This window comes from Vidua chalybeata, chromosome 26 (genome assembly GCF_026979565.1).
Source record: "Vidua chalybeata isolate OUT-0048 chromosome 26, bVidCha1 merged haplotype, whole genome shotgun sequence".
Taxonomy (NCBI): Eukaryota; Metazoa; Chordata; class Aves; order Passeriformes; family Viduidae; genus Vidua; species Vidua chalybeata.
In genome coordinates, this window is record NC_071555.1 from 5,109,669 (window position 1) to 5,129,931 (window position 20,263).

Below are 20,263 nucleotides of genomic sequence, written 5' to 3' on the forward strand. Positions count from 1 at the left end.
GCAAATGGTACCTGACCTCACCTGCTCTCCATCCTCTGCCTCGTAATTCTTCCTCTCCATCACAGATTTTCAAAGAACCCCAGAAGACGTTGCTTGTGTTCCAGCGGTTCCCAGGGCCACAAAGGGAAGCTCTCTGACACCACTCAATTCAGCTCCCAAGGGTGTTCAGGGGCATCAAGGATGGAAACCATGCAAACATCAGCCAGGGAGCCAGGCAGGTGTGAGGGAGGAAAAGGGAACGAGGAGGAGGTGAAAACCTCAGGGATGCAGAGGGGACAATGCTGCTTGTGCAGCTCCAAGCCAGCACCATGGGGACACCAGTGTGCCATGGCCTCTGCAGGAGGACACCGGCCATTCCCCTTCCCACCCAGAGCTCTTGTGCTCACAGGAGACATCTGGAACACAAAAGTGTTGACCCTGGAAAGCTGCAGGGGCCTTGGGATGTTCTAGAAGCACTACTGCAAAGCCTCTTCCTTTGATATCCAAAGAGATATCTAGGAAGGCCTCGTTGGAATGGGAAAACTCTACAGGGAGTGCTGGAGCCAGGCACTGGCACTGAGGCTGGCAGAAATAACACCTGGATGAGGAACCACCAGGTGCATGTTCGGCTCAGCCCAGTGGCAGAGCTGAGGGGGGAAGTGGAAAGATAAGGAGTGTCAGGGAGTGGGAGAGGGAGAGGGACTGGTGGAGCCACTCCAAAGCAGCCATTGGACAAATGTCCCAAACAGACACATCCAGAAAGACGAGGATGCCCAAGGGTGTTGCCAGCAGGCAGAAGGAGGGGAGCCAGAAGACAGGGGGAATGGAAACAGGTCCCTGCTGGGGACAGCGGGGGAATCCCCTCCTGGCCCATCTCACCTTCCCATCTCCCACTACCCAACACGGTGGGGGCTCTGGGCCTCTGGGGCCAGGACAATCACGATGTGGATGAGCTCCATCCAGGCTGGAGGGGCTGCCCAGGGTGAGTCAGTGCAGCCACGCTGTTTGAGAGGCTCCCTGGGCACGCTGTCCTGAGGGGCAGAGGAGTCCAGGGAGGCTGGACATTGTGCAAGGTGAAATCCTTGAAGGCACAGGCAGGATCAGGCTGTGCCCGTGTGCCCAAAGACGAGCTGGTGAGGAAGGAGAGCAGCTGAGCAGGAAGTTTTGCCTGGGACTCAGGGAAAACACAGAATTTACAGCTTTGGAAGGAGGGCAGCACCACAGGAGGATGGCAGGGATGTCATTGGGGCATGCAGGGAGAAAGGTAGAAAAGCAAAGGCCCAGCTGGAACTGAATTTGGCCAATTCCATAAGGGAGAACAGAAACTGCTTTTACAAGTACATCAGCAACACCAGGAGGAACAAGAACAATTTTGTTTTTATTGAATGCAGGGAGAAACTTTGCCACAAGGGATGAGGAAAACCCTGAGATACTGATGCCTCCTCTCGGGGTCACGAGCTTCTGATTGCCTGCAGCAGCCTCTGGGCTTCCCTCAGCAGTGACAGCAAGAAAATAACAGTCAAGGAAAAAGCATCCAAGGAAATAACCACAGCCAACGAAGCAGCATCCAAGGAGAGCCTCAGCAGTTCCTATTGTAGAACAGGAGGTGAAGAGTTGTTGGCATCCTGTTAACTTCTTCAGCCTCTTGAAATCTTCCAGTCACTCAAGTTCTTTACACTATGTCTCTTCCTGATATGCTTTTCTGTCACTTCCGTAGACATCCGTGATGCATTGAACCAATGGCATTTCAGATTTCTTGAACCAAGAATACGTCCAGAAAGCTTCAAGAAAGGGAAGGACTTTTAAAAGTAAGGATGCACAGGCAATGAAGGAGAATGGGCAGCACTGGGAGGAGCTCTCTGCCCTTTTCTGCTCTACATTCTGTGCTTCCTTGTTATCCTTCCTCACTCTCTGTGGCAGTTTTACACAGAACCTGAAAAAATCAGAAAGGGAAAACAGGGATAAAAAGAGAAAGCAGCTGGTGATGGAGGCTGTGGGCAGCAGGCCTGCCTTTGCTCTGCCCTGTCTGGGAAGCAGCTGCTGGAGGAGTTGGGAAGGGACATTTCCAATGCTGCAAAGCAATGGAGTGAGCGAGGTGAATGGGGAGAAAAAGGCTTCTGGACATCCCATCCCCAGAGGTCCCTGCTCCTGCTCTGTAAGCAGGGAGGTTTGGCCAGGGAGGGCTGCAGCAGGTGCCATCACCTCTTCCTGCTCAGGGCTGTCAGCAGAGCCTGAGGAAGACGGGGAGCCCCAGCAGGGATGGCAATGGCTGGCAATCCAGGGAATGAGCCCTGCATGCAAAAGGCAACTAGAGAGGATGGGAGTGAGTTCTTCACCAGCCACTGTGGGGAGGGAGCAGGGAAAAATAGGGCAGAGCCATCAGCAGAGGAGACTGTTCTGGGAACACAGAGGTACTGCTCGTGCTCACAGAAATTGGGGAGTGCACCGGAGCCCAAGGCATCCATCCCAGTGCTGGTGTGGGAAGGGCTGGTTGGGCTGGGAGCCCCTGGCCGTGCCCAGCACTGTTGCTCAGGAGCCGCTTTCTTGGGGCTCCCCCAAATGCAACGTGTTGGAAACACAGCCAGGGGAGTCTTGGGCAGCGGCACCTGCACGGCTGTGGGGCTCCAGGAGGAGTTGCTCTGCACAGGAAAGACTCTGGTGGCACAGCAGTGGCATGGACAGGGAACAGTTACCTTCTCAGCCACGAGTCCCTGCTGTGGCAGGGTTGGGAATCACCTTCATGGGTCAGGAAGTACATCTGGGGATGAAAAATGGGAGATTTGTAACATCAGTTTTCCTGTAATACTCTGCCAAACAGGAGAGGGTGAAAGCTCTCATTGCTGTGGCTGAAGGCAGGAGAGCAAAGCTGAGCTGGGGAGAGCTGGGACACAAAGCAGGACAAGCTTCCCCCAGGCAGGCTGGACCCTGCTGAGCTGGGTGCTGTGGATGTTGCCACAAGCTCCAGGCTTGGAAAAAACATCTGTGGCACCCAGCAATACAGGGGCATCTGGGCACTCCAGCTACAAGAGAGACAGCTGTTTGTCAAACAAAATATTGGCTTACGTGGAAGAAGGTTTTCAGCATCACAGCAATGACAACGAAGAGAAATAACAAAACCATGAACAGGACCATTTCCTCTGTGTCCTCTGGTTTCTGTTTAGAGAAGAGGAAAGAAGATCATGGGAGGCAAGAGGATTGCTCCTTTGGTTCTCTCTTGCCCAGAAGGACAGACACAGCAGTGCCTGCAGCTCTCCTACCTTCTCTGTGGGCTCCTGATCCTCGTCCACAGCTGTGCCCCTGGAGATGTTCTCTTGCAGAGGACACCGGCCCATGGGATCAGAGGCTCCCTGGTTCTCTTGCCTCTCACTGAGCACCTTTAGAAGCAGCCCAGTCTTTGAAACCATCTTGGCACAGGCCAGTTTGAGCTGGGGCAGGCTGCAGTCCTTCCTTAGGGCTCGCTCCATGTGGGCCATGAATGTCTGCAAGCTTTTGTCCGGCACCAGCAAGCGCAGATGATGATCAACCATGGTTTCCAAAAGTTCTCCTGGAACCGGTGCAAGGTCTGGACTTTGGGGGCTCCAAGGTTTATTGAGGAACCTGGATCCTTCTTCCTGCTGCTTCCCGTGCGTGTCTCTGGTGTCAGGCATGATCAGGAGGTGCCCACCTAGAGAGGACTGCTCCTCTTCAGCTGTGGCTCCTCCTCCGCTGCTCGCAGTGGGGCGGCTCTGAACCAACGGGTCAGAGAGAAAATCCAGGTTCCTGTTTAGACGCTGCTCATCTTTGGTGCCAGTGGCTCTGGGCTCTCCCTCTGCTTTCACAGGGCTCAACACCTGGTAGAAAAGCCGATTATGTCCAACCCAGTACTGGCTGTCCTGCTTCTTTGGCTGTTTGTGAAAATTGACAAAGTTCTGCCTTGGAGCTGGATCTTTCTCCTTATCTTTGTGGTGTCCAGAAATGGAGTCATCATCATTAGGGTTTAACCCACCAGCTGCATCCCAGGGGTTTAGTATTTGCCAGTTCAATCTTGAGTCCAGTTGCTTCTGCTGGCTGTCCTGCTGCTCTTTGATTGTCATAATGTAGTTCTGCCTTGGAGCTTGACCTTCCACCTCATCTCTGAGGGGTCTGTCAAGCGACTTGCCATGAGTGGGTTTTAACCCACCAGCTACATCCCAGGGGTTTAATGCTTGCCGGTTCAAATGTGACTCCTGCTGCTTGTGATCCCAGCTTGAGGGTGTCTTTTCCACCACATGCTTCAGCCAGGCAGGCTGGGGCTGGTGTGGGACAATGGTTTTTGCAGTCTTGGTGCTTTTAGACTTGTGCAGCTTCTTCTTGAGCTTGGCCCTCAGGTCATCAGCACTTGTTTTGCCTTTGTGCCCCAAGAGATGCTGAGGGGCAAATGAATTTGTTCTGGAACTGTCCAGGCTGCTGACATCACCCTCAGTGCTCGGGGTCAGGGCAACCTCAAGCGTCACAGTTCCATGATCTCCCAGTGAAGGCTCCTTGGGCTTGAGGCTCAACACTGGGCTGCTGTTCAGCTCTCTGCGTTCTTCCATGTCCATTATTTCTCCCCGTGTCTGTAGCAGAGTTGTGTGAGCTGGAGAACACCAAGAGAGCAGATCAGCGTCTGGGCACAGACACAGGCTCAGAACGTACCTCGAGCAGCAGGAGCTCATCTCAAGCCCAGGGAGCACAAGGGCAGAGTGGGGGATGTGTTGTGGAGAGGAGAAGAGCCCTTCAATCCAGCCCATTATCCCCTTGGGGCAGGGCACAGAGCTGGTTCTTTCCTGGAGTCTCCTGGGGTTCTGTTTGGATGGGAAGGAAACCTTCCTGGGGAATGGGTTGGCTGCCAGAGAGGTTCCCACAGCTCCCGATGAGCAGGCTTGGGTTGCTCTGCAGGAGCCAGTGAAGAGCCAGAGACCCCAGAGGAAAGATCAGCACTGCAACAGGGGCGCAGACTGGCAGGGGAGGAAAGCCAGGACTCCTTTGCTCCGGGGCCATTCCCAAGAGCAGCAGCTCAAGATGTTACACCATGAAAAACTCCCCCTACGGCGCCAGAGCTCTGGGACTGTGCTATGGGAAACCTGCTTTCCTTGCATGGGGCCATGATGTGCATAAGAAATTAGTAGGTTTGGGGGCCCCAGTGAGCTGTTCCTTCTCCAGACAGTATGTGACACACAAGATATGTACAATCACCAGGAACTTCCCATCCCAAGGTGTTTTGTCCAAGGCCTGTACTCAAGGGGGAGATCAGGACCCCCCAGCACAGGGCAGTGCTGCAGCATCTCCCCAGACTCAGGAGAAGTGGCGGATTTGGGCTCCCCCAGCCCCTCCAGGCACCCACCGCACTGCGGGGCGCTGGTGCTGCACAGCTTCTGGCACAGGAACTGGATGGTCCTGCAGGGGCTCTCGGGCCGGGGACGCTCCTGGCACAGGCAGCAGGCCGCCTCCTTGGGCACTTGGCTAAAGACAAGAGGGGATTATTGGAGGAACACCTGCCCACCCAGTCCATGGCTCAGAGCCCAACTCAGGGAACACATGGATACCACGCATGGGGCATGTGCTTCAGTGTGTGCCACAGCTCTGGGAAAGGCCCCTGACTCCCAATGCAAAACATTAAAAAGGGGATTTTAACCTGGAAAGTAGAAGTGCTCCCAAAACACCATGTGACACAGAAATGCACCCGCCTGGAGTTCAAACTCCCCTTTGAGAAACCTGCAGCAAGTCACCCAAAAGGTGAAAGTCTGCCGCTGAGCTGGTGAGTTTTGGCACGTTCCCAGAAGGAATGGCAACTCTTGAGCTTACTGAGCTTGTTCTGGTTTTGTGGCACACGTAATTGTTTCCCAAGCAGAGCCCTGGTCCCAGCACTTGGGGCCTGCTGGTGGCTGGGGCTCAGGCCACAGACTCACAGGGTTTCCAAGCTCACTGTGGACTGCAGCAGCAGCAGCAGCGACTGTGGAGTCACTTGGGTGGCACTCAGGTCTCTGCAAGCATTGGAAAGAGCTCATGAAATTCTGCGCTGACATTGCCAGAACTCTGCATCCGCTACTGCCTGCTCCAAGAGCAGCCATTCCGGAGCCCAGCTTCCCTCTGCCTTGCCCTGCTCTAAACCAGCCCGTTGGAATCAGCAGGGCAATCCTGCAGCTCTTGTGGCAGACAGATGCCACCAGAAAGGATTGCCCCTCTCCCCACTCTCCTGCTGCTCTTCCCTGAGGGCAGCTGAGTCCCTGAAGGAGGCAGGAGCCTGGAGCTGCTGGCAGGAGTGCAGGTTATTCCCAGAGCCCTGCGGCCACTCCACCTGGCCCCAGACCTGGATGGGCTCTCATCCCTGAATGTTTGTGACCCAGTTCCTGGGTTGCTTTGCAGCTGGGGACACACCAGCACTGCTTGGCCTTTGCCTTGCTCTGCTGGAGCCGGGGTAGTTGTGTCTCCAGCAGACTCCGGCGGGGCAACGGGGAGATTTGCTCGGGCACTTGTGCTGCTTTCCTGAGAACAGGGCACTCGAGAGAGACACAGATCTCTGGATCTGCTCCAAATGAGCCAATACTTACAGAGAGCTCACTGAGGGCAGCTTGAAGAAGGCAGCGTCAGCAATGACAGCCAGCGGGTTGTGGCTGAGGATCCTGAGAAACAACAGAGCTCTGTCAGGGCTGATGGCGAGGATGTGAGCTGGGTGTGCCAGGCACGTGGGGACGGCCTGGCTGCATTCAAGGAAGCCTTGCAGGAGGTGAGCAGGGCAGGGGAAAGGGCCTTTGCAGCTGCACACTCCTGGTGCTCCCTGGCTGACATCCACAGTCGGAATCAGGACTTTCCTGAGGGCAAGTCTGCTTTTGCCCACGGACCCGGGAGAGACCCTACAGAGACTCGCCCTGGCGTGCCTTTAGCCCTGGTGCCACTTACAGCTCCTGGAGGAACTGCATCCCATGCCAGGCCTGGAAAGCGCCGCTGCGGATCCGTGTGAGGCCATTCCCGGAGAGATTTCTGGGCAAAGAGGAGGTCACACAAAGGAATCGACCCTGCCCTACAGAAAGTGGGGGCAAAGCGGGGTCCCTTTGCAGGAAGGGTGCAAATCCCAGGTGGAAGAGGGAGGAAACTGCTGCTTTCTGAGTGTTTTAGCCTGCCCAGGAGGGGCAGTGCAGGGCACACGTGCTGATCTCTATTTTTGTTCCTGGATACAGCCAAGGCTGCAAGAACTGGCAGCTCTGATGGCTGTGTGTGGACAAGCCCACTGGGGTCTGTCCCCTGGCGTGGCCATCCAGCCATCGGCATTGACCTCTGCAGCTCAGCTGGGCTCTGGGCAGGGCAGATTTAGGGACTGTGGGGAAAAGAACAGCAGCATTTTCCTACACAGGAAGGGTGCCCAGTGCAAAGGCTGAGCTAAAAACAGAGCAGAAAGAAACTTGATCACTCACAGAAACTTCAGGAAAGGCAGTGGCTCAAAAGCCCGTTCCTCAATGGACAGGATCTCATTGCAGGACAAATCCCTGTTCCAGTTGAACAACAAACGTCACTTCCATTTGTCCTGTTGCTTTTACTTGCCTCTGCAGCCTGGATCCCAGGAGGGACAAAGGCCACATGCCCGCAGCCGCTGCCGGGCTGAGCAGCAGGGCCCCAGGGAGGGGCAGGCAGGAGCCCCCTGCCATGGGCAGGGCACAGTGCTTACAGGTGCTTCAGCAGGAACAGCCCCTCCAGGGAATGGCTCTTCACTGCCCGCAGCTTATTGTCCCTGAGCACTCTGCAAGGAGACACAGGGACACTGTGACAGCGGCCACTGGCCAGCAGCAAATGGGATTGTCATGGGAAAATCTCCTGCAGCAGCTTGACTGAAGCATCTCTTTGGGTCACTGCAGGGATCATCTCCACTCCTGCCCAGAGCAGGCCCTTGCTCCTGGCCGGCTGAAGCAGACCACAGCTTGATCCCTGGGCAGACAGACATGGGGATGGTGCCCTGGGCTGCAAGAGACTCACGGCAATTCTTGCCGTGCTGGGAAGCTGTGGTGATTCACACCCCTCCTTGCAGAGCAGCCGAGCTTTGAATTCCAATGGAAGTGGGTGGTGTGCGGGCCGCTGCTCTAACCCCAGACCAAAGGATGGAAAATCCCCAAACTCCTGCCATTTGAAATGCTGCAGGGTACTTACAAGGTCTCAGTCCATGGGTAGTCCTTCCAGGCTTGTTTTCCAACAGCAGCAATGGAGTTACCAGTGAAATCTCTGCAAAGAGACGAAAGGCCCGGTCCCCCCTCAGGAAAACCCATTTCCCTGCCATTCGGCTGCTGAGCTGGAAGCGGGCTTTGCCTGGAGAAGTGTGCCCAGCCTGGCTTCACCCTCATGCTGAGCTCAGGCCCCCACAATCCCCCTGTCTCTGGCCAGGGAGTGCCCCGGGTGTCCCAGGTGCGCTTTGCAGACACAGGGAGCCGAGGAGGGGCAGCTGCAGGGCTCTGTGGGGCCGCAGGACTCACAGGACGGCCAGGGCTCGTTGGCGACTGGACGGGGGCACGGTGGCCAGGCCGGCGTGGCCGCAGTTCAGCCGCCCGCGGCCTGGGCAGCGGCAGGGCTCTGGGCAGAGCTCCTTGGCCGCTCCTGGCAAGGGGGCTACTGCCAGCAACAGGGCCAGCAGGAGCAGAGCGCGCACGAGACGCATCACCAGGTCCATGGCGAGGCAGGACTGGCTGCAGTCACCTGGGATGCAGACCTGAGCTGGAGCTGTGGCAGTTCCTGTGTCACAGTGGTGCTGCCAATGTCACAGTGGTCCTTCTCATGTCACTGCAGCATTGCTTGTGTCACTGTGCTGGTGCTTGGCATCAGAGCTCACAGCAAACCGCAGTTCAGGCCATGCTGTCACCAAATGACTCTGTCTCAGAGCCATCAATCTGCGGAATCATGGAATGGATTGACTTGGAAGGGGCCGTAAGGCCCATCCAGTGCCACCCCTGCCATGGCAGGGACACCTTCCACAGTCCCAGGTGGCTCCAAGCCCCCTCCAACCTGGCCTTGGACACTTCCAGGGATCCGGGGGCACCACAGCTGCTCTGGGCACCCTGTGCCAGGGACTCCCTGCCCTCACAGGCAAGAATTTCTCCTGAACACACCATCTAAGCCTCCTCTGTGTCACTGTGAAACCATTCCCATTTGCACTGGGTTTGTGTGGCCAGCTATTGGCATGGGTTTGGGGTACAGGTGCTGTTGAAATGTCTTTTACTTCTCATTATGCTGCCCTGATTTTGTTGGTAATAAATGTAATTAAGATCCCCAAGTTCTGTCTGTTGTGTCCGTGACGGTGACCGGGGCGGGATCTCTCCCTCTCTTTCTGTAAACTCATGAGCCTTTCGCTGGCTTTTGTCTCCGCTCTCCACTTGCACAGAGCGGTGACAGCGCCTTTGGTGCCGGGCACCCAGCATCCAGCCAGGGCCAAAGCCCGCCTGGCGCTGGGAGAGCGCGGGGAGCTTGCCGAAAGCCGGGCAATGTCGGAATGTCCGCCGGGAGAGCCTGAGGGAGCCGCAGCGCCAATGGCGGGAAGCGCTGCGAGCCTGAGGGGCGGCAGCTCCGCCTCAGCGCGCCGGCACCGGCAGCGGCGGCGGCCGGGCCGAGCCCGCTGCAGGCGCCGCCGCTGCAGCCGAGCCCCTGAGGCGAAGCGCTCCGGCCCCCGGGCTCTGGAGGCGGCAGCGCCGGGACACCGGCGGCAGAGCTCCCGCCGCGGCCGGAGCGCCACATCAGCGCCGGCAGACACCGAGGGGCAGCGACCGCCGTGCAAAGGAAGCCGCGGGCAGCTTTGGGAAGGCCGGCACAGCCCCGCAAGCAGCGCCCAGAGAGGCGCCCCGGCCCGGCCGGGAAGCGCGGCCCCCCGGCCTGAGAGGAAACGCGCGGGCGAACAGCTCGGGCCGGGGCGGCTCCAGCAGCGCTTGGGGCAGGGCGGCCTCCAGTCCTGGCCACAGAGTCACGGAGCCCCAGAGTCACTGGCGATGGAAAAGACCTTCAGCGAGTCCATCCTGTGCCCCATCCCCACCTTGGCAGCCAGGCCAGAGCACTCAGTGCCACCTCCAGCCGTTCCTTGGACCACTCCAGGCATGGGGAGTCCACCACCTCCTTGGGCTGCCCCTTCCAAGGCCTGTCACCCTTTCCATGAAGAAATTCCTCCCTGATGTCTGTGTTTCCTGTCTTACTGGACACCCTGACACTATTTTAAGGCTATTGTGAGCCATATTAGACAAAGGTGCGTTTCATGCATGTGCCTTAATCCTCCTTGAGAAGGTGATTCTGCTCAATGACAGCAGCCCTTCAGCAGGAGGTGCAACAATGCAACCATCAGCCTGGGAGCCAAGCAGGTGTGAGGGAGGACAAAAAAACCTCAGGGATGCAGAGGGGACAATGCTGCTTATGCAGCTCCAAGCCAGCACCATGGGGACACCAGTGTGCCATGGCCTCTGCAGGAGGACACCAGCCATTCCCCTTCCCACCCAGAGCTCTTGTGCTCACAGGAGACATCTGGAACACAAAAGTGTTGACCCTGGAAAGCTGCAGGGGCCTTGGGATGTTCTAGAAGCACTACTGCAAAGCCTCTTCCTTTGATATCCAAAGAGATATCTAGGAAGGCCTCGTTGGAATGGGAAAACTCTACAGGGAGTGCTGGAGCCAGGCACTGGCACTGAGGCTGGCAGAAATAACACCTGGATGAGGAACAACCAGGTGCATGTTCGGCTCAGCCCAGTGGCAGAGCTGAGGGGGGAAGTGGAAAGATAAGGAGTGTCAGGGAGTGGGAGAGGGAGAGGGACTGGTGGAGCCACTCCAAAGCAGCCATTGGACAAATGTCCCAAACAGACACATCCAGAAAGACGAGGATGCCCAAGGGTGTTGCCAGCAGGCAGAAGGAGGGGAGCCAAAAGACAGGGGAAATGGAAACAGGTCCCTGCTGGGGACAGCGGGGGAATCCCCTCCTGGCCCATCTCACCTTCCCATCTCCCACTACCCAACACGGTGGGGGCTCTGAGCCTCTGGGGCCAGGACAATCACAATGTGGATGAGCTCCATCCAGGCTGGAGGGGCTGCCCAGGGTGAGTCAGTGCAGCCACGCTGTTTGAGAGGCTCCCTGGGCACGCTGTCCTGAGGGGCAGAGGAGTCCAGGGAGGCTGGACATTGTGCAAGGTGAAATCCTTGAAGGCACAGGCAGGATCAGGCTGTGCCCGTGTGACCAAAGACGAGCTGGTGAGGAAGGAGAGCAGCGGAGCAGGAAGCTTTGCCTGGGACTCAGGGAAAACACAGAATTTACAGCTTTAGAAGGAGGGCAGCACCACAGGAGGATGGCAGGGATGTCATTGGGGCATGCAGGGAGAAAGGTAGAAAAGCAAAGGCCCAGCTGGAACTGAATTTGGCCAATTCCATAAGGGAGAACAGAAACTGCTTTTACGAGTACATCAGCAACACCAGGAGGAACAAGAACAATTTTGTTTTTATTGAATGCAGGGAGAACATTGCCACAAGGGATGAAGAAAACCCTGAGACACTGATGCCTCCTCTCGGGGTCCCGCTCTCGCACCTGCAGCACCCTCCTCTGCAGAGAGGGATAAATGTGCTGGCTCTTGGGATGCACCGCAGTCACTGGGCACAGGCACCTCGTCCTGGGGTGACGGCATTCCCTCACTTTTGCTGCTTCTCTGGGGCACTTCTCACTCAAGTAACAGCAAAGAAATAACAGGAAAAGCACCCAGGGAAAGACTCAGCCGTTCCTTTGTTCGCACAGGAGGTGGAGGTGAATGGTTAGTGTCCCAATGACTGTGTCACCTTCTTAAATTATTTTCCCCATCACCTGAATTCTTTGCATTTTGTCTCTTCCTGAAATTCTTCTTCTTTATTAGGGGCATGCATCAGGTATTGAGGGGCAGGAGGACTCATCCTGAGAAGGACAAACGCAGCAGTGTGCAGCAGCTCTCCTACCTTCTCTGTGGGCTCTTGATCCTCCTCCAGAGCTGTGCACCTGGAGATGTTCTCTTGCAGAGGACACTGGCCCACGGGATCAGAGGCTCTGTGGGTCTCTTGCCTCTCACTGAGCACCTTTAGAAGCAGCCCGGTCTTTGAAACCATCTTGGGGCAGGCTGCAGTCCTTCCTCAGGGCTCGCTCCACGTGGGCCATGAATGTCTGCAAGCTTTTGTCTGGCATCAGCAAGCGCAGATGATGATCAACCATGGCTTCCAGGAGTTCTGGAACCGGCGCAAGGTCTGGACTTTGGGGGCTCCAAGGTTTATTGAGGAACCTGGATCCTTCTTCCTGTTGCTTCCCGTGCGTGTCTGTGGTATCAGGCATGATCAGGAGGTGCCCACCTAGAGAGGACTGCTCCTCTTCAGCCGTGGCTCCTCCTCCGCTGCTCGCAGCGGGGCCGCTCTGAACCAATGGGTCAGAGAGAAAATCCAGGTTCCTGTTTAGACCCTGCTCATCTTTGGTGCCGGTGGCTCTGGGCTCTCCCTCTGCTTTCACAGGGCTCAACACCTGGTAGAAAAGCCGATTATGTCCAACCCAGTACTGGCTGTCCTGCTTCTTTGGCTATTTGTGAGAATTGACATAGTTCTGCCTTCGAGCTTGAACTTCCTCCTTATGTCAGTGTTGTTTGCAACCAGACTTGTCATGAGTGGGGTTTAACCCACCAGCTCCATCCCAGGGTTTCAATGATTGTCTATTCAAATGTGAATCCTGCTTCTGACACCACGTACAAAAGCACAACCCTGCACACATATGTGCAGCACCACAGAAATGGGCCCAGCCCAGCAAACACATGGACACTTCCAGGACCCTCTGCCTGTACAAAATCAACATTTATTGGGAAAGCATTCCCAGCTGGGAACAGACACAGCGGCTGCACATGGGGCTGTGCAGGGGGACCCTGTCACGTGTGCAGGGTGCCTGCACGATGTCGTGGCCCCGGGAAGGCTGTGGCTCCAGAGGCTGGGCTGCAGTGATTGCTTGGGACACCTTGGGCTTCCTGGATCCTCCCTGTCCCAGTCCCCAGGGGGACTTTGGGGTGTCCTAAGCATGGCACCCACCAGCAGCATCCTCCTCTGCAGAGAGTGGTCATGGAGTCATGGAGTCCAGATCTTGGGGTGCTGGATGCAGGGCAGGGCCCAGGCAGGAGCACCTTGTCTTTGGGTAGCAGCATTTCCTTAGGCTTCTTCCATCTGGAATGACAGCAAGGAAACAACATCTGAGGAAATAAAGGCAAGAAAAGACTCAAGGAGACAGCACAAATGAAATAGCCACCAAGTCAAGAACTAGGATCCAAGGAAGTAAATAAGGAAATAGCATCCAAGGAAAGTTTTAGCAGTTCTTGCATCAGAATAGGAGTCAGAGAACAAATGCTGGCATCTTACTTTCATGTTCTCCACACCTTGGAAATCTTCTCTCCCCCACTCGAGTTCTTCACATTGTGCCTCTTCCTGCGAGACATCTGTGTTCTCCTTCTGCATTTGTTCCTGCAATTCTTCTTCCTCTTTGTCAAGGACGTCCATGATGTATTGAACCAACAGCAATTCAGCTTCGCTGAGCTCAGGCAAGTACTGGAAATTGCCGTGGAAGGGAAGGATTTGAAGAGGTGAAGAAGAGCAGGCGGTGCAGGCAGAGGAGCAGAATTGGCATCTGCTCCCTGCCCTTACCTGCTCTTCACCCTCTGCCTCCCTGTACTTGTTCTTCCTCCATCTCTCTTGCAGTTTTACAGACAACCTGAAAACCAAAGAAAATAAGCAGGGAGGTTTGGCCAGGGAGGGCTGCAGGAGGTGCAGCACCTCTCCCTGCTCGGGGGCATTTCAGCTGAGCCCAAGGAAGATGGGGGCTCCAGAAAGGACATCCCGGGCTGGCCCAGCACATGCACCCATCTGGGGGAGTAACACTGGTGCATGAAGGGCTGGTTGGGCTGGGAGCCCCTGGCCGTGCCCAGCGCTGTCGCTCAGGAGCCGCTTTCTCGGGGCTCCCCCAAACGCGACATGTTGGAAACACAGCCAGGGGAGTCCTGGGCAGCAGCACCTGCACGGCTGTGGGGCTCCAGGAGGAGTTGCTCTGCCCAGGAAAGACTCTGGTGGCACAGCAGTGGCATGGGCAGGGAGCAGTTACCTTCTCAGCCACGATTTCCTTCTGAGTAGCTGTCGACAAACAGCTGCAGCACATCGGGAACACACCTTGGAAAGGAGACAGACTTTTAACACCAAAGTTTTCTTGTCATACTCTACAGAACATGGGAAACCAAAAGATCCTTCATCCAAACCAGCCTGTTCTACACATGTGCAAGTCTGTGCCAGCAACAATGATTTTAAAAAGACCCTGTCCTTCCTTCCCAGTTTCCTGTTCCTCTCTGCAGGAACTCCAAGAGCTGTTCTGAACTCCCAGAGCTCCCAAACTCATTGCTGTGGCTGAAGGCAGGAGAGCAAAGCCGAGCTGGGGAGAGCTGGGACACAAGGCAGGACAAGCTTCCTCCAGGCAGGCTGGACCCTACTGAGCTGGGTGCTGTGGATGCTGCCACAAGCTCCAGGCTTGGGAAAACATCTCCTGTGGTACCCAGCACATGCAGGGCCATCTGCAGTGGCACATGGGGCTCATCACCTGGGCACTCCAGCTACAGGACAGACAGCTGTGTGTCAAACAAGATATTGACTTACATGGAAGAGACCCTTCAGTATCAGTAAAATGACTGCGATGACAGACAGCAATAAAACTGTGATCATGTCATCCATGGTCTCAGGCTTTGGCTGGGAGAAGAGGAAAGAAGATCATGGGAGGCAAGAGGATTGCTCCTTTGGTTCTCTCTTGCCCAGAAGGACAGACACAGCAGTGCCTGCAGCTCTCCTACCTTCTCTGTGGGCTCCTGATCCTCGTCCACAGCTGTGCCCCTGGAGATGTTCTCTTGCAGAGGACACCGGCCCATGGGATCAGAGGCTCCCTGGTTCTCTTGCCTCTCACTGAGCACCTTTAGAAGCAGCCCAGTCTTTGAAACCATCTTGGCACAGGCCAGTTTGAGCTGGGGCAGGCTGCAGTCCTTGCTCCGGGCTCGCTCCACGTGGGCCAGGAATGTCTGCAGGCTTTTTTCCAGCAGCACCAAGCGCAGATGATGATCAACCGTGGTTTCCAGGAGTTCTCTTGGAACCGGCGCAATGTCTGGACTTTGGGGGCTCCAAGGTTTATTGAGGAACCTGGATCCTTCTTCCTGCTGCTTCCCGTGCGTGTCTCTGGTGTCAGGCATGATCAGGAGGTGCCCACCTAGAAAGGACTGCTCCTCTTCAGCTGTGGCTCCTCCTCCGCTGCTCGCAGCGGGGCCACTCTGAACCAACGGGTCAGAGAGAAAATCCAGGTTCCTGTTTAGATGCTGCTCATCTTTGGTGCCGGTGGCTCTGGGCTCTCCCTCTGCTTTCACAGGGCTCAACACCTGGTAGAAAAGCCGATTATGTCCAACCCAGTACTGGCTGTCCTGCTTCTTTGGCTGTTTGTGAAAATTGACAAAGTTCTGCCTTGGAGCTGGATCTTTCTCCTTATCTCTGTGGTGTCCAGAAATGGAGTCATCATCATTAGGGTTTAACCCACCAGCTACATCCCAGGGGTTTAGTATTTGCCAGTTCAATCTTGAGTCCAGTTGCTTCTGCTGGCTGTCCTGCTGCTCTTTAATTGTCATAATGTAGTTCTGCCTTGGAGCTTGACCTTCCACCTCATCTCTGAGGGGTCTGTCAAGCGACTTGCCATGAGTGGGTTTTAACCCACCAGCTACATCCCAGGGGTTTAATGCTTGCCGGTTCAAATGTGACTCCTGCTGCTTGTGATCCCAGCTTGAGGGTGTCTTTTCCACCACATGCTTCAGCCAGGCAGGCTGGGGCTGGTGTGGGACAATGGTTTTTGCAGTCTTGGTGCTTTTAGACTTGTGCAGCTTCTTCTTGAGCTTGGCCCTCAGGTCATCAGCACTTGTTTTGCCTTTGTGCCCCAAGAGATGCTGAGGGGCAAATGAATTTGTTCTGGAACTGTCCAGGCTGCTGACATCACCCTCAGTGCTCGGGGTCAGGGCAACCTCAAGCGTCACAGTTCCATGATCTCCCAGTGAAGGCTCCTTGGGCTTGAGGCTCAACACTGGGCTGCTGTTCAGCTCTCTGCGTTCTTCCATGTCCATTATTTCTCCCCGTGTCTGTAGCAGAGTTGTGTGAGCTGGAGAACACCAAGAGAGCAGATCAGCGTCTGGGCACAGACACAGGCTCAGAGGGTGCCTCGAGCAGCAGGAGCTCATCTGTTTGCCTGGCCCTGCTGTGGACAGGGTGTTCTGTGCCCTGTGCCCAGCTAGAGCAGGACAGTGCTTTGCTCCCCCTGCACAGGCCAACGAGGGGACGACAGTGCTTGGTGTTCACCCTGCAGAGCTCATCAGGGGCCCTGCCCTTTGTCCTGCAATGGCCAGTGGGGTGGCACAGAAACCAGGCTGTTAGGGGAATCTGGGGGCTTTATGAGCAGACATTGCCTTCCCGCACCAGGGAAGGGCACGGGGCATTTCTGCTTTCGTTGCGTGGGGCCATGATGTGCATAAGAAATTCATAGGTTTGGGGGCCCCAGTGAGCTGTTCCTTCTCCAGACAGTATGTGACACACAAGATATGTACAATCACCAGGAACTTCCCATCCCAAGGTGTTTTGTCCAAGGCCTGTACTCAAGGGGGAGATCAGGACCCCCCAGCACAGGGCAGTGCTGCAGCATCTCCCCAGGCTCAGGAGAAGTGGCGGATTTGGGCTCCCCCAGCCCCTCCAGGCACCCACCGCACTGCGAGGCGCTGGTGCTGCACAGCTTCTGGCACAGGAACTGGATGGTCCTGCAGGGGCTCTCGGGCCGGGGATGCTCCTGGCACAGGCAGCAGGCCGCCTCCTTGGGCACTTGGCTAAAGACAAGAGGGGATTATTGGAGGAACACCTGCCCACCCAGTCCATGGCTCAGAGCCCAACTCAGGGAACACATGGATACCACGCATGGGGCATGTGCTTCAGTGTGTGCCACAGCTCTGGGAAAGGCCCCTGACTCCCAATGCAAAACATTAAAAAGGGGATTTTAACCTGGAAAGTAGAAGTGCTCCCAAAACACCATGTGACACAGAAATGCACCCGCCTGGAGTTCAAACTCCCCTTTGAGAAACCTGCAGCAAGTCACCCAAAAGGTGAAAGTCTGCCGCTGAGCTGGTGAGTTTTGGCACGTTCCCAGAAGGAATGGCAACTCTTGAGCTTACTGAGCTTGTTCTGGTTTTGTGGCACACGTAATTGTTTCCCAAGCAGAGCCCTGGTCCCAGCACTTGGGGCCTGCTGGTGGCTGGGGCTCAGTCCCACACACTCACAGGGTTTCCAAGCTCACTGTGGACTGCAGCAGCAGCAGCAGCGACTGTGGGGTCACTTGGGTGGCACTCAGGTCTCTGCAAGCATTGGAAAGAGCTCATGAAATTCTGCGCTGACATTGACAGAACTCTGCATCCGCTACTGCCTGCTCCAAGAGCAGCCATTCCGGAGCCCAGCTTCCCTCTGCCTTGCCCTGCTCTAAACCAGCCCGTTGGAATCAGGAGGGCAATCCTGCAGCTCTTGTGGCAGACAGATGCCACCAGAAAGGATTGCCCCTCTCCCCACTCTCCTGCTGCTTTCCCCTGAGGGCAGCTGAGTCCCTGAAGGAGGCAGGAGCCTGGAGCTGCTGGCAGGAGTGCAGGTTATTCCCAGAGCCCTGCGGCCACTCCACCTGGCCCCAGACCTGGATGGGCTCTCATCCCTGAATGTTTGTGACCCAGTTCCTGGGTTGCTTTGCAGCTGGGGACACACCAGCACTGCTTGGCCTTTGCCTTGCTCTGCTGGAGCCGGGGTAGTTGTGTCTCCAGCAGACTCCGGCGGGGCAACGGGGAGATTTGCTCGGGCACTTGTGCTGCTTTCCTGAGAACAGGGCACTCGAGAGAGACACAGATCTCTGGATCTGCTCCAAATGAGCCAATACTTACAGAGAGCTCACTGAGGGCAGCTTGAAGAAGGCAGCGTCAGCAATGACAGCCAGCGGGTTGTGGCTGAGGATCCTGAGAAACAACAGAGCTCTGTCAGGGCTGATGGCGAGGATGTGAGCTGGGTGTGCCAGGCACGTGGGGACGGCCTGGCTGCATTCAAGGAAGCCTTGCAGGCGGTGAGCAGGGCAGGGGAAAGGGCCTTTGCAGCTGCACACTCCTGGTGCTCCCTGGCTGACATCCAAGTCGGAATCAGGACTTTCCTGAGGGCAAGTCTGCTTTTGCCCACGGACCCGAGAGAGACCCTACAGAGACTCGCCCTGGCGTGCCTTTAGCCCTGGTGCCACTTACAGCTCCTGGAGGAACTGCATCCCATGCCAGGCCTGGAAAGCGCCGCTGCGGATCCGTGTGAGGCCATTCCCGGAGAGATTCCTGGGCAAAGAGGAGGTCACACAAAGGAATCGACCCTGCCCTACAGAAAGTGGGGGCAAAGCGGGATCCCTTTGCAGGAAGGGTGCAAATCCCAGGTGGAAGAGGGAGGAAACTGCTGCTTTCTGAGTGTTTTAGCCTGCCCAGGAGGGGCAGTGCAGGGCACACATGCTGAACTCTATTTCTGTTCCTGGATGCAGCCAAGGCTGCAAGAACTGGCAGCTCTGATGGCTGTGTGTGGACAAGCCCGCTGGGGTCTGTCCCCTGGCGTGGCCATCCAGCCATCGGCATTGACCTCTGCAGCTCAGCTGGGCTCTGGGCAGGGCAGATTTAGGGACTGTGGGGAAAAGAACAGCAGCATTTTCCTACACAGGAAGGGTGCCCAGTGCAAAGGCTGAGCTAAAAACAGAGCAGAAAGAAACTTGATCACTCACAGAAACTTCAGGAAAGGCAGTGGCTCAAAAGCCCGTTCCTCAATGGACAGGATCTCATTGCAGGACAAATCCCTGTTCCAGTTGAACAACAAACGTCACTTCCATTTGTCCTGTTGCTTTTACTTGCCTCTGCAGCCTGGATCCCAGGAGGGACAAAAGCCACATGCCCGCAGCCGCTGCCGGGCTGAGCAGCAGGGCCCCAGGGAGGGGCAGGCAGGAGCCCCCTGCCATGGGCAGGGCACAGTGCTTACAGGTGCTTCAGCAGGAACAGCCCCTCCAGGGAATGGCTCTTCACTGCCCGCAGCTTATTGTCCCTGAGCACTCTGCAAGGAGACACAGGGACACTGTGACAGCGGCCACTGGCCAGCAGCAAATGGGATTGTCATGGGAAAATCTCCTGCAGCAGCTTGACTGAAGCATCTCTTTGGGTCACTGCAGGGATCATCTCCACTCCTGCCCAGAGCAGGCCCTTGCTCCTGGCCGGCTGAAGCGGACCACAGCTTGATCCCTGGGCAGACAGACATGGGGATGGTGCCCTGGGCTGCAAGAGACTCACGGCAATTCTTGCCGTGCTGGGAAGCTGTGGTGATTCACACCCCTCCTTGCAGAGCAGCCGAGCTTTGAATTCCAATGGAAGTGGGTGGTGTGCGGGCCGCTGCTCTAACCCCAGACCAAAGGATGGAAAATCCCCAAACTCCTGCCATTTGAAATGCTGCAGGGTACTTACAAGGTCTCAGTCCATGGGTAGTCCTTCCAGGCTTGTTTTCCAACAGCAGCAATGGAGTTACCAGTGAAATCTCTGCAAAGAGACGAAAGGCCCGGTCCCCCCTCAGGAAAACCCATTTCCCTGCCATTCGGCTGCTGAGCTGGAAGCGGGCTTTGCCTGGAGAAGTGTGCCCAGCCTGGCTTCACCCTCATGCTGAGCTCAGGCCCCCACAATCCCCCTGTCTCTGGCCAGGGAGTGCCCCGGGTGTCCCAGGTGCGCTTTGCAGACACAGGGAGCCGAGGAGGGGCAGCTGCAGGGCTCTGTGGGGCCGCAGGACTCACAGGACGGCCAGGGCTCGTTGGCGACTGGACGGGGGCACGGTGGCCAGGCCGGCGTGGCCGCAGTTCAGCCGCCCGCGGCCTGGGCAGCGGCAGGGCTCTGGGCAGAGCTCCTTGGCCGCTCCTGGCAAGGGGGCTACTGCCAGCAACAGGGCCAGCAGGAGCAGAGCGCGCACGAGACGCATCACCAGGTCCATGGCGAGGCAGGACTGGCTGCAGTCACCTGGGATGCAGACCTGAGCTGGAGCTGTGGCAGTTCCTGTGTCACAGTGGTGCTGCCAATGTCACAGTGGTCCTTCTCATGTCACTGCAGCATTGTCACTGTGCTGGTGCTTGGCATCAGAGCTCACAGCAAACCGCAGTTCAGGCCATGCTGTCACCAAATGACTCTGTCTCAGAGCCATCAGTCTGCGGAATCAT

General features: G+C 56.5%; 2 protein-coding genes across 9 annotated transcripts; both read right to left on the reverse strand.

Annotated features, from left to right (window-relative positions):
• Positions 1-1,337: 1,337 nt before the first annotated feature.
• Positions 1,338-8,645, reverse strand: LOC128800406 (leucine-rich repeat-containing protein 37A3-like). 2 transcript variants are annotated; one of them, XM_053965539.1, is made up of 12 exons: positions 8,436-8,645; positions 8,116-8,187; positions 7,640-7,711; positions 7,389-7,460; positions 6,877-6,957; positions 6,528-6,599; positions 5,886-5,960; positions 5,321-5,439; positions 3,237-4,573; positions 3,043-3,132; positions 2,673-2,737; positions 1,338-1,912 (listed from the first exon to the last, which is right to left on the reverse strand). In XM_053965539.1, exons 1-12 carry the CDS (start codon positions 8,627-8,629, stop codon positions 1,657-1,659), a joined length of 2,505 nt encoding a protein of 834 aa, XP_053821514.1. In that variant the 5' UTR covers positions 8,630-8,645; the 3' UTR covers positions 1,338-1,656. The 2 variants fall into 2 exon arrangements, with proteins under 2 accessions (XP_053821514.1, XP_053821515.1); XM_053965540.1 differs by lacking the exon at positions 5,886-5,960.
• A 3,565-nt stretch (positions 8,646-12,210) lies between these two features.
• LOC128800395 (uncharacterized) lies at positions 12,211-20,056 on the reverse strand. Of its 7 annotated transcripts, none has more exons than XM_053965515.1 (13): positions 19,847-20,056; positions 19,527-19,598; positions 19,051-19,122; positions 18,800-18,871; positions 18,288-18,368; positions 17,940-18,011; positions 17,298-17,372; positions 16,732-16,850; positions 14,799-16,135; positions 14,608-14,697; positions 14,066-14,130; positions 13,347-13,678; positions 12,211-13,137 (listed from the first exon to the last, which is right to left on the reverse strand). In XM_053965515.1, the coding sequence occupies exons 1-13, from the start codon at positions 20,038-20,040 to the stop codon at positions 13,034-13,036; spliced, it is 2,685 nt and encodes an 894-aa protein (XP_053821490.1). In that variant the 5' UTR covers positions 20,041-20,056; the 3' UTR covers positions 12,211-13,033. The 7 variants fall into 7 exon arrangements, with proteins under 7 accessions (XP_053821490.1, XP_053821495.1, XP_053821492.1 ...); XM_053965520.1 differs by having other exon boundaries at positions 13,040-13,137; positions 13,612-13,678; XM_053965517.1 differs by having other exon boundaries at positions 13,040-13,137; positions 13,330-13,678.
• Between the last annotated feature and the right edge of the window lie 207 nt (positions 20,057-20,263).

What these genes read in the sequence shown, in the direction of transcription:
- LOC128800406 (XM_053965539.1), bottom strand. Translation starts at nt 8,629, where the DNA reads ATGGACCTGGTGATGCGTCTCGTGCGCGCTCTGCTCCTGCTGGCCCTG. An exon ending in ATGCAGTTCCTCCAGGAGCT is followed by an intron (nt 6,600 to 6,876) that starts GTAAGTGGCACC and finishes GTTGTTTCTCAG; the next exon opens with GATCCTCAGCCACAACCCGC. An exon ending in AGGGACTCGTGGCTGAGAAG is followed by an intron (nt 1,913 to 2,672) that starts GTAACTGTTCCC and finishes TGATTTTTTCAG; the next exon opens with GTTCTGTGTAAAACTGCCAC.
- LOC128800395 (XM_053965514.1), bottom strand. Translation starts at nt 20,040, where the DNA reads ATGGACCTGGTGATGCGTCTCGTGCGCGCTCTGCTCCTGCTGGCCCTG. An exon ending in TACCCATGGACTGAGACCTT is followed by an intron (nt 19,123 to 19,526) that starts GTAAGTACCCTG and finishes GTCTCCTTGCAG; the next exon opens with AGTGCTCAGGGACAATAAGC. An exon ending in AGGAAATCGTGGCTGAGAAG is followed by an intron (nt 13,679 to 14,065) that starts GTAACTGCTCCC and finishes TTTGGTTTTCAG; the next exon opens with GTTGTCTGTAAAACTGCAAG.